The sequence below is a fragment of the Astatotilapia calliptera genome, chromosome 9 (assembly GCF_964374335.1).
Source record: "Astatotilapia calliptera chromosome 9, fAstCal68.1, whole genome shotgun sequence".
NCBI classification, from domain to species: Eukaryota; Metazoa; Chordata; class Actinopteri; order Cichliformes; family Cichlidae; genus Astatotilapia; species Astatotilapia calliptera.
In genome coordinates, this window is record NC_137430.1 from 23,132,521 (window position 1) to 23,148,189 (window position 15,669).

Here is a 15,669-nt window from a genome sequence, read left to right on the forward strand (position 1 = left end):
GCTCCTGCGTGTTTTCTTTGCCTCCCTGGTATGCGTTTTAATAAAAAGCGAATTCTTCCCTATTTAATGGGTGCAGATGTTGATATGAAATTTAATACATCGGCTCCAGAATATCTCCGATGTCCACATTAGGTGCTCTATCGCTTACTCAGGGTTAAGTCTGTATGGCAGGGATGTGTTGTTGTTCTTTCTGCAAGGCTTCAGGAGGGCGGGTGGGTAAGAGTCAGTGGGCTGCATTGCATAAAGAAAGCTTTGCTCCAAACACAACTATGACCCAGATGTGGCGCTGCACTTTGTGAAAACTCTTCCTGGGTAAAACGTGAAGGCACTCGGAGGTCGAGCTGATGCAGCAGGATGTGTGTCGTAGATGAGATGAGAGCGTCGATCCTGTTCTCCAGCTAATGGACTGTTTCACCCACTGCTGCGGCCTGTGAGGTTAGGATGCTGAGTCAGGCAGACTCCAGCACTGAGTGGACACTACAGGATGGACAGCTACTCGCACACTCTGTGTTTGCCGACTTAAAGGTTCTCATTGATTAAGGCCTCTCCTCTCTATAGGTACATGCTAATGGATTTCAGGATACTAACCAGCTTTCTGTACAGATGTTCTCATTTTATTTTATCACCTTTATTTAAGCAGGAAATCCCACTGAGGTCAAATCTCTTCCACAGTGGAGACCTGGCAGCCGCATAAATAAACACAACATGATGGATAACATGACAACTCACATTTTCTCCATAACTATATTTGTTTAAATTCAATAATATCTTTTTTTCTTGTAAGGGCTTTTCAAGATTTTTTTGCATCAATGACATTTGGAAAATACACATTTAGGTGTTTACTTCTACACATGTTGTCAAATTGGTGCATAAACAATGACTTTTAACACATTTAGAAATGAAGGAAGCTCACGAGATGAATAAATGTTCCTTTAATGTTAGTAAGCAAGTGGGAGAAGATTTGTTGCTGTTGTTTATAATTTATACTCTAGTTTTTTGTAAATTTATGCTTATCCAACAAAATCTTTAAATCAAAATCTCAGATTATTAACTGAAAGTTGTTTTTGTCCTTTTTTTGTTGTTGTCAGTTTCAAGTTATCTTCTCAGCGTTTTAAATTTGTCTCAGACCAACCACGAGTTAGCGTTATTAAGTTTTGTGAAAATGACCTGAAATTTTGAGTTGCACATGTCAAAATAAATAAATAACCCCAGTGCGTAATATTAATGTACAATGGTATATTTACTGATGAGAGATTTTTAATGAAGTGGTCAGAGCAAGACTGTCCTGGGTTTGAATCCACCGCCTGGCTCTGTGCAGTCCAGCTTCCTCCCACAGTCCAGAAACATCCATGTTTCATTAACTGGACCTAACTGGTTCGAAATTGGCCAATGGGTGATAACGGGTAATTTATGTGTTAACTTTACTACTCTTGAGTCAAATTAGTACTCGTTCACTGACAAAATTCAACATTTAGATATTTGAACAAGTGGAGTCTGGTTTCATGATGTTGCTCTTTACATTTTTCACTTGTCCACTTCAGCAGCACCTGCATACACCAAACTATTCAATTATTTTTTCAAGTTTCAAGGTTATTCATTTATATTGCACTTTTAAAAACAACAGTTGTTGACCAAAGTGATTCCTTTCAATCCTGAAGGTTTCTTTTTTTTCTTTTCCCCATCCTGAGTTCCAGAGTAGAAACACAGCAGGAATAGACTTTTTCTGGCAGTTGTCTGTATTTCGTGATTCATGAAGTGATAAAAAGATATTCCTAATATGTCAGCAAATACCCCTTTTCCACATAAGTGCCAGTGTTCAATCTAGAACTGGTTCCATGCATCCTTAGCCTTAAAAGGACCATTACCAGTGCCAGAAACCTGGCACCAGCAGACTGCTGGGCCACATAGTTAAAACCACTGACACCAGTAGCTATGGGAGAGGCTGCGGATTCAGGTCACAGATGATTTTCTTTACCCTGCTCCATAATAACCAGGACTCAGGCAGAACTGCTGCTAAATATAAAACTATATTATTTATGCTGGCTTTATCCACTTTATGCAAACGAGTGCATATTTACACAGACAGTCCCCAATCTGCAGACACAATTCAGATTTTTGCACGCATTTCTAGTTTTGTTTAAATCATTTTTCATGAATATTTTACAGCTCAAATGAAGCTAGTAGAACAAAACGTTTGGTAATAATTACACAGAAAGTCCAATATTATAAAGAATCAAGTTCAAAAGTCAGAGGTAAGAGCCGGACAATGAGCTGCCACAGTATATCCACCACGTGTTATAAATCTGGCTCATTTCATTCATAAATCTTCACTCTGGCACTAAAAAAAAATGTGTGAAGTGATAACTTGTAACTGCCGCGTGAAGCATTAGTAAATTATCCATTAAAACAGCAATTAGCCACAACTTAACAGCCTCTTTATCGACGGCTCCTCATTAGAAAGTGGAACAGATCTCTCGGTTAGGGAGCTGGTGGTGCTGCTGCTCCTTTGTTGCTGTAGTGCACCGGGTTTATCCCCCCCCCTCATCCCGCCTCCCTCCCTTTTGTTCCTGCACTGCATTTACATGTACAGCATGTGTTTGGAGCAGGATAACCTGAAATCATTTCACTGTGCGCTTTGGGTTAAATAAAAATCTTCCCTTCCTCCCTTAAAATAAAAAATGAAAAAAGAGAGAGAGCGAGAGATGAGGATAATTTGATGACACTCCCTGCCACTGGTAATTTTTCATTATATCGACTCTCCAGCAGAGACCGCGCCTGCGCTCCTGCTCCCTTCCGAACAAGGCTTCACCAATCCTGGCTCTGGCTCCATCCCCGGCTCGGCGTCCCACAGGCCAACGCTAATAAGTCGCCTAGCTGTCCAGTAATGGGGGAGTGATCGAGGGGGGAGACGCTTGCTGCTGTGTGAAAGCCCGTGAGGAAGTTGAGGGGAGAAAAGCAGCTCCACGCCGCGCCGGACCGGACAGCTCCACAGAAACACATCCTACAGTTGCCGTTGTTGAGTAGCCCTTAAAAAAAGAGAAAAGAAAAGAAAAAAGGGAAGAGAAAAAAAGCGCACAGTGATGGAGAGAAAGGTATGGATGACGCTTATGCTACCTCGCGATACGTTAGCGCGGTTTGTTTTATTCCCACAGTGAGTCTCCGCTGCTCTGCCAGCCGCATCCACCATTAAAACTACTCTTTATGCGTTTAGGCTTCATCCTGTAGGCGCAGTCGGATTAGTGCGCACCGGAGTTTTTTACCTCGTCTCGCTTCAATTTATTGTGAGCCTCAAAAAACAGAGAGAAGAGAAAAAAACAGGGGAAACTGCAATTTCCACCTCGTGGTGATTTTAGCCTCGGTGTACAAATGTAGCGTGATGTGGTTGGCAATATTTAAGGGGGGCACTGTAGGCTCTCTCTCAGCCTGTCTGCATCATCACAAGGCACAGTGTGTAGTTGCAGCACCTCACCCACCTCCACCTCCCACCCCCTCCCTTGTTTTTTTTTTTCGTTTTTTTTGCAGCACACGCAGACACCAGGCAGCTCGGCTTGTTAACCTTGACTGGTGTGAGAAACAGACACTTGAGGAGTAATAGATGGGATGCACGGCGAAGCCCCTGCCATCCTCTCGCCTTCTTCTTCTTTTTTACGCATGCCTTTAATCCATTACCCCTCCCTCCTCCGTCCCCCCCGTCACCCAGTTTTGAAACAACAATATAATGTGCTGTTGCTTCTCTAAGTGTGTCCGGTGCAGGGGGGAGAAAGAAGAAAGTTTCAGTTTCACTGTGTTAATCTGCTGGCAGTCTGCGGTGCACTCAGGAGCAGGGGGGGATTTGGGGGTGTACAGCTGCTGAAGCCAGATCTGCTTCTGCTGATCCCAAGGAAAATCTAATTTTTATATTAAAGCTGCAGTCAGCAACATTTCATCTGGAGGAAAAATAAATTCTCTATTTTTTGAGGAGAGTCTGCCAACATAGTTAAGGCATTCACCTCTATGCAGCTTAGAGTGAAATAATTGATGCTATCTGGCTTAGGACAGTTACCACTCCCATGTTTGTCTCTTAAATGTGATTCAAGTTACCTGAAGGTGGTTTATATTGCAAAGTAAAGATAAAAACCCAAACTGTCAGATGATTCTTTATGAGCAAGCACTTGGTGACTGTGGGGAGGAAAAACTCCCATTTAACAGGAAGCCTGTTGGCCTGTCTTAATATGGATGCTGGAAATGTCCTAAAATATCGAACTGTTCCTGAATCTTCTGACCGCTTTTCTTTGAGAAGTTTGCACATTCTCGCTGTGCCTTTGTTTATCTCAGTGGTTCTCAAACTGTGGGGCGGGCCCCAAGGCACTGCAGGTAGACGTGGATGGCCAGGTGATATATATTGCAGGGTGAACCTATATAAAGAAAGAGTTTGTCCTCTGTATCACTAAAATTTATCTGGGATCTTTATTTTAATAATTGATAAAAATGTTGCATGCTCTGTTATTTTTAGCCTCAGTAGCAGCTGGCCTGTCAGAATTAGTTTGAAAATACTGGGGTAATTGGTGATTCTACATTGGCTGTAGGTGTGGTCAGTGTAGCACACGTTACAAAGGTTAATGTGGTGGGTAGTGTAGATTAATTGGAGGGATCAATGAGAGAGCAAAAATGGGTGTAAATGCCACTTTATTCTATTCCAAAAAGATTTTACATACATGTTATTTTTTTCTTTTTAAGCTGTACAGATTTCAAGGTGCATGCTGCTGTTTCCACCTGCCCTCAGGCTTCAAGCTAATCTTAGCCAGAGACATTATATAAGGAGGAGACAGGGTACACAAAGTATAACATCCAAGAGGAAAACGCTTGGAAAAACATATTTTGGGGCCAAAGTTTGCATGTTTTTCTGGCTGCGACTTGCTTCTAAAAGGTCTGTCACTACCTGATTTGTTTTACACATGTGCAAAACTTTATGTACTTCCTGTCATCACAGCAGATTGCAACACATTAGAAAGACTGGTTTTCTTGAAGGTGTTGGGTTAAAATTAGTCTCCTGCTGTTGCCAGATGTCTGTGTTCTCATCTATATCAATGCTGTAACGCTCTATACTTCATATTTTTGCTTTTTTCGCGTATCTTTTTAAGTAGATTTTTCTCTGTTAGTATGTTTTATTTATTTAGTTGTTTTTTTTTTACAGTTTGATGAATACTTACACAGATGTAATTAATTTTTCATACTTTGTGTTTTTTTTTTTTTTTTAAAGCCAACATTCTTGTTCATGGAGCACAAAACCAGCTTCATAGAAATTCTTTATTTGCTTAATTAGATCCATATATTAACCAAAACCAGAAAACAATGTGCCTTTTTTATACAGAAAAAAGCTCATCTTCTATGTAATAACTAGTTAAATTAAATATATATTTAAATATAAATTTCTTTGAAACACTTCTACAAACCCTTTTATCTGCAGCAGTTATGCAGTGTATTTGTCAAGACTTTTATTGTGAAAGGAAGCAGCGTAGTCCTTTTTGCATGTGCTTAGAGAAAATTGAGTACGTATTAGAGATGGCACGATACCACTTTTTTATGTCCGATACCGATATCATAAATTTGGATATCTGCCGATACCGATATGAATCCGATATAGTGTTTTTTAATCAACAAAACTGTTTTTTTTTAAATATCTTGCTGCATTTTGTATAAGTTCATACTCAAGTTTAAAACAACAACTACACTAAAGCTATTCTGTTATACCTATATGCAAAAAAAAAAAATTTCATAGTTCAGCAATACTGATCAATCTAATAAACTCAAACCTGCACCATCCTCCCTATTCTGGTATTTTAAAGAGTACTTAGCGTAAATATTAAGCAACCTAACTAATAGGGTTCCAACTCCCAGCAACAACAAAAATAAATAAATAAAAAATAGGGAACCACCCCTCACACTCCACCTCATGATGCTTAATCAACGTAATCAACCTTAATTTGATGCAGTGTGAAAAAAAATGCACAGAAATCAATTATTTTTCAAGAAATATTAAATAGATTCAACATCTTTCTTCAACAAAATTGCAGACTGCACAGATGGTACCTTCCCAAAGGAAAAAGTACTATAGCTTACTAGGGTATATATATTAGACTTAATAGTCACTATATACAGTAATGGACTTCTATTCATTTTACATCAAATTAAAACTTTGGGTGTAAGATTTGGATAATTATTTATTAAAAGCTCGACATTTTAAATGAGAATAAGAAAGAAAAGTATGTCTTTGTGCCCCCTTTTCCCTGTTCATGCCCTATCGGCCCCCCTGGCTAAACTTTGCTAGATCCGCCCCTGCACAGTTACCAGCCGTCAGCTACGTAGAAAAAGATCCTCGAGTAGAAAGTAATATTAAATACATTCTAACAACAGCTGATCAAGCTTAAACGTGCTGCTGTTGTTCAGCCGCTGGTTTCCTCTTTCTGGTGCAAAGTGGACCAAAAACAAACAAGAGAGACGGACTTGCGACAGAAAAGCCGATCAGCTGATCGTTAAGCAGTTTCATGACTGAAGTAGCAGCCAGAAGAAGCAGTCGCTCCATATATGTTTGGTAAGCTTAACGCAGGAATGCTTTACAAACATTCAGAGATGGACTTACACACTTGCTTTACTTCTCTCGGGGATAACTTTGTCGGAGATGAAATGCCGGGTTGCTAGCGAAGCTCCAAATGCTATCCAGACCACCGACAGGTCCCGCATGCCACAGCCGCTCTATCACGTGATGCATACTGCTCCGCTAACGTTCTGAGGCGAGTTACGGCGTGTTGCAAGTTTTGTGAGGTGCTTTCGTGATATTTAATGGATCGGATTAAATTTTTTATTTTTCTCCGATATCCGATCCAGTAATTTAGGTCAGTATCGGACCGATACCGATACGTAATATCGGATCGGTCCATCTCTAGTAAGTATCGAGCAGCAATGCGGCATCAGTTTTGGCTGAAGTTGTAGTTTTATGGATTAATAGCCAAGCATACAGTCACTGGCAAAATCTTTGGATAAACGTGTTGAGCTGCTTGTTAACGCAGAGATTTAATTAGCCAATCACATGGCAGCCACAGTCAAGAGGAAGTTCACACTGAGCATGAGGGAGAAAGGTGGTTTATGTTTATGGCAGAAGAGCATCTCTGAACCTTGAAGCAGATGGGCTATAGCAGCAGAAGACCGCTCTGAGTGCCCCCCACTGTTAGCTATGAACAGCTGGTCGTGGCACACAGCTGCCCCTCCCTTAACCTGGTTCTGCTGGAGGCTTCGTCCTGTTAAAAGGGAGTTTATTCTTCCCAGCTGTCGCCAAAGCGCTTGCTCATAAAGAGTCATGCGATTGCTGGGGTTTCCTCTGTATTATTGTAGTGTCTTTACCTTAACATATAAAGCGCCTTGAGGCAGCTGTTGTTGTGATTTGGTGCTATATAAATACAATAAAATTTAAATTGAGCTCTCCAAAAATAGACAATAGAAAACTGGGAAAATATTGACTGGTCTGATGAGTTTTGATTCCAGCTGTGATATTCGGATGGGAGGGTCTCAATTTGGATTCATTAGCATGGAAGACTGGATCCATCCCGCCTTGAACCACTGGTTCGGGTTGATGGCGGTGGTGTTTTGGAGTTGGGGATATTTTCTTAGCACATTTTGGGCCTTTTAGTACCAACTGAGTGTTTTTGCTGACCACGTCCATCCCTTTATGACCACAGTGTATCAGTCTACTAAATGGATTTATCTTTGGATAGATCCTAGGTAGCCATTTTCTAATGTTTCCCTGTTTATGCTAAGCTAAGCTGTAGCTTTATTTTTACCAGAGAAATGTAGAAGATGAATTGAACTTCTGTCCTTCTGTGAAATGTCTTTTAAAAATGGGCTGACTGTCTAGTCACCACATTTTAATTCCAACCTTATGAATTGCACATGGGCTGTTTACTACGCTGCTCTTTTTGCGTATCATTTCGTTTCAGTTTCTCGAGGTCTCGCAACCCTTAATTGAAAAAGCAAACTAAGCCATTTGATCAGTTTCCCTATCACATCATCGCCCTCGCCATTCTTCCTTCGACTGGATGCTTTGGGAGGCAATAAAGCGAAAAAGCTCAGAAGAGCCTTAAAACTTGGTTTTAAGCGGTTTGCATAATAGCTGTAAATGTGTTGATTTATGCCGCTCCACTCTGATTTCACATACACTCTCTGGAGTTATGAAGGACTTGGTGACTCAGCTGCTTGCTGATATCAGATGCTCTTGATTTTGATGCTCTGTATGAAAAAAACCACACAGACGCAGGCATTTGGGTGCAATTAGACAACAAAGAATATTGCATAACGGCTGTTATTTAGGAAAGCGGCTGCCTGCGTGTTCATTTTCCATAGGTTTAGTCTCTTGGAAGTGATCCCATTCATATTTCCAGCAGACTTTTTCCATATGGCATATACATTAGGTTTCCATGTGGCTGAGGAAGAATGTCCTACCCATTCGTTCTTATTCGAGATGGTATAGGAAGCTTTTGAGCTACTCTCTCTCGAAACGGCTGGTCCTTGTCAGCGCCCGGTATATGAAAAAACGGACTAAAATAGCTCAGTTTCAAACTGCAGTCTTCCCTGACCCAGCTGCTGGCACAGATATTCCCTTCAGTATAAAGAACGGAGAACAGTCCTATTAGTATGCAAGGTGCCGTCACAGCTTCTGAGGTCTGATAGGGGATCAGAGGATCGGCTCCTTTTACAGTCTGCTGAATGCTTCACGTGGCTTTTTAAGGAAAGTTGCACGGGAGGACTCCCCCTCTCCTCCACCCCCACCTCGGACACGCGCACGTTTACACCCCAGTCACTTTGTTCAGCGATGTTTGAAATTTAGTTTGGGACGCTCATCGAGGTCAATCAATGTTTCGCTGAGTGGATTCACCTCCAGAGTTTCTCAATCTTATTTATCACGCTGTTTTTCCACCAGCCGTGAGATTGATTAGGCAGACTGGAAGCCACACACATTTGGCTTTGTTTCTCAAATAGTAGGTCACCCAATTAAATGTTCCCTGGCTTTGTGTTTTGTGTTGTTTGTAGGGATAAATTAACAATAGAGCACTTCCTTTTTTTTCTTTCTGTTTTTTTGGGCTGGAGAGGAATGTGCTGGTTCAATGGGTGTTTGTTGCCCTGGACTCAAGTCCGCTTAAACTAAAACCTAGAAATGTGATTGATTTCATTCAATAGTACTTTTGTAATGATTATTCGATCAGGTTTTCAAAGAAAAATGTAACAAAAAAACAAAGATTCAGATGAAATATGAAGATTTGCTTCTTTTAATGGTTTTATCTGATAACAATTTGAATATCTTTGCTTCTGGAAAACAACTCTTTTGTGTATTCCAGCAGTTTAAAGGCGTCGTGTCATCCTCAGCTCCATATTTTTCTTCTCTGACTCTACGATAATAGCTTTGCATGATTTATAGTTCAAAACAACCCTATTAATCCCATACAGGATCTTGGTGTAGCCCCTTAATGCATCCTTTGTCTGAAACAAGCTGTTCACTTCCTCTCATTTCAGTAAGCTTTCCTCTGATTGGCTGCTCCTCGCAGACAGCCATAGCAATGAAGGCTAGATGTGCATGTTAGGCATATCGGCTCTGCTTGAAACACAGCATTTACATCGATTTAAAGGACTTTGGGTTCAGAGTGATTACTTGTGCACATGCTGCGTTCATTATATAAAACACGGCCATTTACTTATGCTTGCTTGGCATTTCATTACGTACCCCTTGCCGATACTCAATTGGACCCCTTTTACATTCAGAACTGCCATAATGCTTCGAGGGACAGATTCAACAACGTGCTGAAAGTTTTCCTCAGAGATTTTGGTTCATATAGATGTAGATTTGTCAGCTGCACATACATAATTAGAATCTTCTGTTCCACTTCATCCCAAAGGTGCAATATTGGATTGAGATCTCTTGACTGTCGAGGTCATTTGCGTACAGTGAACTCGTTGTCATGATCAAAAAAACAGTTTGAGAGTCTTTGAGCTGTGTGACATAGCTGAAGGCAGCAATCGGAAAATGGGTACACTGTCGTCATGACAGGGACTGACATGATCAGCAACAACAGTCGGGCAGGACATGGTGGTTAAATTATGGTCATTTGGTTCTAAGGGGCCCAAAGTGTGCCAGGGAAGTAACCCACACACCGTTACACCACCAGTAGCATGAACTGCTGATACAAAACAGGATGGATCCATGCTTCATGTCAGTGACGCCACCTTCTGTTCCTACCTGGTGTGGTCTTCTGCTGCTGTAGTCCATCTGCTTTAAGGTTCTACATGTTGTTCATTCAGAGATGCTCTTCTGCATACCTCGATTGGAACAAGTGGTTATCTGAGCTACTGTTCCCTTCCTATCAGCTTGAACCAGTATGGTCATTCGCCTTTGATCTCTGATCTCCCAGACAGCTGCTGGATATTTTCCCTTTTTCAGATCATTCTCTGTAAACCCTGGAGATCATCACTTTTCTTTGATCTTCAGCAGGTCATCTTGACTGTGTCTACATGTTTAATGCGTTGATTAGATTTTTGCATTAATGAGCAGTTGAGTGGATGCACCTACCAAAGTGACCGTAACTATATATTAATGATGGAAAATAAGAGCTCAATAGGTCAATTTTAAGTTGAGAAAACAAACTTAAGCATATAAAATCATGTGTGTTAATATTTGCATAGATTTGATAAAAATGTAGCACTTTTTTGCCACTAGTACTGTGATAATATCTGCAGTACTGCACTGTAGCAGACACACAAACACGCAGTATGTCTGCAGCCACAACACTGAACCCATAAACACCATTTTCAAATAATCCTGTAAACCTCCACTGTGTCATTTTCACAGATTATAGATTTTTGCGTTTTAAGTAGAGCGCTTTGTAACCTGATTTCACATTGCACTTCCATACCAACCAACAGATTATAACAGTGTTATTTAATCATAGTCATCTTACCTAAAGCCATAGCTTGGTTTCGTACTGTGTTTTTTCAGTTGTATATTACTTTTTCGGTTGTATATTAAACCCATTTATAATGCAGATAATGAGATTGTGCACTCGGCTGTGAGACAAACTGTCTTGGTCCTAATGGTGCTACAGTTCGCCGAGCGCTTGGTTGACCCATTTAGATGTTAACGCTCAATACTGCAGCACTCTTTGTTGTAGAGTTTGGTTTAAAAGTAGCTGCAATACGTGTGCATCTTCACAATGAAGCTGCAAAAGCTTTTAATTCTTATAAAAGGTGCATGAGCAATTATTTTATAAAAATAAATAAGAAAAACTTGTATTTGTTTTACGCAGACAGACTGAGCTTGTTATTGTCTTTGTAATCATTTAGTCTGTTGATTATTTTCTCAATCAATTGATGCTTTTTCTACTCCCACAGTTAGAAAATAGCAGAACTGCACTTCAGCCTCTAGCAATGTTCCTAACAAAAGGGTGTTATCTGACCAAAGCCAAACATATTCAGTCACTAGCATAATTGAATAATTTTACTTGCATTTGGAAGGCTAAACCTTGGGAATTTTGGCATTTTTACTTAGATAAATGATGATTCGTTTGGTGTCTAGCAGGCATGCAGTGCTTGTGAAAATTTAATAGAAATGTCACTATTAAAAATAATTAGATCAACACAGTTTGGGTTTGCGCCTGATGGTATTTTGTGCCAGGCAAAAGGCAATCTTCATCATAATGTTATAATATTTGCTGATGAGCTGATGTCAGTCAACAATGTTAAGATGACAATAATAATAATACATGTTATTTATTTTTAGGTGTTTTTGGGAACACCACCTTCTCGAGATTCTCAAAAATCTCAATAAAATGAACAAAACAGTTACGATACAATTTACAATTTAAATTACAATATATATTACAGTATATAATAGTTACCTGATGATGGTCAGTTGGGAGGAAACCAGTTAAATAAATGTATTAACCTCCTAGGACCTGGCGTCCGTATATGTGGACATCACATTTTGGGTTATTTAGACCAGCGGTCCCCAACCCCCGGGCCTCGGACCGGTACCGGTCCGTGAGTCGTTTGGTACCGGGCTGCGAGAGTTGAGGCTCAGGTGTGAAATGTATGGTTTTCAGGGTTTTTATCGGTTTTCAGCGTTATTTTGTTATCGTTTTTATCGTTAACTCGGTTTTCCTGTGTCTTTTCACGTGTGTTATGAATAAATATTCTTTTTTTCGGTACCGGTACTAGTTTTATTTTGTTGTATTTATCCGCGACACCTTAAAGGCCGGTCCGTGAAAATATTGTTGAGCATAAACCGGTCCGTGGCGCAAAAAAGGGTGGGGACCGCTGATTTAGACTAAAATACTCAATTCTGCTCTACAAGGGCCTGATATCCACTTACGAGGACATTATACTGCTACTATTCTATCAAAATTTTAAACGAATATCCTCATATGTGGCTCTTGTTTTTCTTAAAAACGAAAATAACGTAAAAAAAAAAAAATCTGGTAATTCTTTGTTTTTACATTCATCGGGCCCCAATATGCCCAAATATCAAAGAGAAATTAAAAATGCATGCCGTGGAAGAGTTTGGGTCTTAGGAGGTTAATGGTAAATGAGACAATGTGCAGGAGAATGTTATGAAATTTAGTGTAAATTTGGATCAAAGAAGAGGAGAATTGTTAAAGGTGTAGTTGTAAAGCTGGTGGAAACCAGACTGGAATTCTTTGTAGCGATTATTGTCAGACAAAAGTGAGCGTGAACTGTTCTCTTGTGCGTCTCATCAGTATCTGGGATCAAGTTTCATCGTTTTTCATCGACTGTATATTTTCTCAGTCGAAATCCTTGCTGATGCTCATGTTTTTCATGTTCAAGCTTCAAGTCATTAGCACTAAATTACCGTAATTGTCGGGCTATAAGCCGCTACTTTTTGCACAAGCTTTGAACCCTGCGGCTTTTAGTCAGGTGCGGCTTTTCTATGGATTTTCCATGATTTTTGTGATATCGTAAGACGATTTGTTTTGTGTGCTCCGCTGTTGTACGGCACTACGTTGCCTGGTGGAAGGATCGGGGTTCAAGAGTGGTATGTTAGTCACATGTCCGTCCGCCAGGCAACGTAGTGCCGTACGAAGTAGCGCGAAAAACAAACTTCAAAGTAGCGCTACGCGTTCAGCGGGAGGCGTGGATGATGAGCGGCGATAAACTTGCGAAAAGCAAGTTATGCTCAACTCCACCGGTGGAATCTGACAGCGTGGAAAAGTGTGAAAGCATCCACGATCACCAACGGATTTTGAAGGGCTGGACTGCTGCATGATGGAGAGGAGGACACCGCCACGGCCCTTCTGAGGGTGTTCGACTCTGACACTGACAACGAGGATTTCTTTGGTTTTGAAAGTGACAACGAAGGAGAGAAGAAGAGTGGATGACGAAGCCATCCTGAGCCTGTTTGTATCCGACACTGGAGGAGAGGACTTTGGTGGTTTTAGTGCGCAGGAAGAAGAGAAAGATGGTGGTGAATGACTGACTTTTCTTCTTGTTAAAGCCGTGTCACTGCACCTGAGCCTAAAAGGTAGGCCGAATCTATTTTCTGGTGTGCTGTAGGTTATTGTTATGTACTACATTTGCAAGTATGTACCCATAACTTGTTTTTCAAAATATTAATAAAAGTGATGTCTCCAAACAGCCATCTCTTTCCTGACAATTCCCTTTGTGCATATTCTCTTACATATGATAAGTCAACATTGAAACACCTGCGGCTTTTGGTCAGGTGCGGCTAATGTATGTACAAAACAGGATTTTCCCCTGATTTTAGCTTGTGCGGCTAATATTCAGGTGCGCTTTGTAGTCCGGGAAATACGGTATATCATTTCAGGTGCTCAAACTAAAGCAGACACATTTTTCTCAGAGATGCTTTCTTCCATTCTAAGTAGGTCTTATCACACTGATTTGGGTTTAAGGGGTCATCTTTCTGCTGATTTTAATTACTAACGTAAAGCTGTAACAGTGCGGTGTAATGTCGCAATGACAGCTGTGATTGGCAATGCCAGTCGCAGAGAAACGTGTGTATCTCTGTTTGGGAATTGCATTTAAAGTAGGATTGCTGAGAGGAGATCCAGACTGTGACTGACCTTTTATATAGCCATTGGCATGGACCATCGCTTCCTCCCAGTTTGCTGATAGGTTGATGGTGCAAGTTTTGGTATTTTGGAAATTGCAGTGAGGAACATTTGTGATGCTGGTGAAACTAAAGCGATTTTTAAAAATATTTTATAAGTTTATGCTCAAACCAGCCTGAGAGGGGAAAGGCAACTGGATACAAGTTTACCCAGGGTGTCTTTTTTCTTGTCTGGCTTCACTTATCCTGACATCAACATCAATCAGACTAAGGTGGTTATCAGCTGGATGAGTCAACTCAAGGTTTACCGATCTAGCTATGAGCACATGCAAAAACCGGTGATGGATACGCCCGCCTGCAGCAGAGTGGCTGATTTTAAAAACTTAGATCACAAAGTATGAGCTGAGAGCAACATTTTTTTAGCTGCTGTAATTAATGAAATTAAGCTCATTTAAGTTAACAAGATTTTTTTTCTCCCCCCCTTTCTCACTGTCCCTCTCCCCTTCTGTTTTTCTTTTCCTTCCTCTTTCTTTCTCCCTTTCCTACCCCTCACTCATGTCTGTCCCGTCTGTGACATCTGAAAATAAAATATAATAAATAATAAAAACAAAGGTCGATCAAATGGACCAATACAGCAATGCCACGATGATCCATTTGGCAAAGTAAATCCATTGGGTATCCTTGTTGGTCTTCAGACAACAATTCTGATAGGTAAAGAACCAAATGGGACAGGCAAAAAAAAAAAAAAAGGTTAACAGGTGTATCAGTGTCACAGCTCTGCCACTAAGACATGAGATTCTGATGGATTACAATTGAAATTGCATTTAATTCATGTGTAGACATGCATATGACAGTTTATTTTTTAAAAGCCTGAGAAAAAGTGAAGAATAAATATAAAAACATGATTCAAACATAGATTTTGTGCAAGGTTCATGTAATGTAAGGTCACAAAGTAAAAATCAAATAAGCTCTCTTTGTTTGTATCATATTTTAATGCTTATGGAGGAAAAACCTAAACCTAAAGAATGCTAAAGAAAGTATATAAAAGTACATATTTATATTATTACTGCTTTTTTGTGTTTGTATTGAGGAGAGAACACCTGAGCCAGGCTACCAGTAAGCTCCTAGTTCGGCTTCATAGTCCAGAGAGGTATGCTATAAAGCCAGATTAATGGTTTAGCCAGCTGTGTCGAGCTTAAAGTAAGTTTTTCATGACATGAAAGCGGCTTTCTTTTTACCTGGCAAAATCACCATGGTAACTTATGATGAACACATAACCTCAGGGTACGTTTCAAGTTTCAGGTAAAATCATCTGGAAGCGATTCATTTATTTCCAGCATGTTTGAAGCACAATATAATTTATTTGCTGGGCAAATATGTTTTACATCCGCAAGCCTTTTAACTGCTACAACACAGAACACACACCAAGAATACCTGTTCAGTAGGGCTGCACGATTAATCGTTAGAAAATCGCGATCTCGATTCATACTTATGCGCGATCTCATTTCCAAATGACAACGATTTTTTAAAAAAAAAGAAAAAAGACGACGACGACGATTGTACCGCAT

At 40.3% G+C, this 15,669-nt stretch overlaps 1 protein-coding gene across 1 annotated transcript in view; it reads left to right on the top strand.

Moving 5' to 3' along the window:
* Positions 1 to 2,779: 2,779 nt before the first annotated feature.
* smarcd3b (SWI/SNF related BAF chromatin remodeling complex subunit D3b) overlaps positions 2,780 to 15,669 on the top strand; it is a 58,866-nt gene continuing 45,976 nt past the window's right edge. Inside the window, exon 1 of the mRNA XM_026179902.2 lies at positions 2,780 to 3,092. Coding sequence (XP_026035687.1) covers positions 3,081 to 3,092 — 12 coding nt within the window. The 5' untranslated portion in view covers positions 2,780 to 3,080. The remainder of the gene's footprint in view (positions 3,093 to 15,669) is intronic.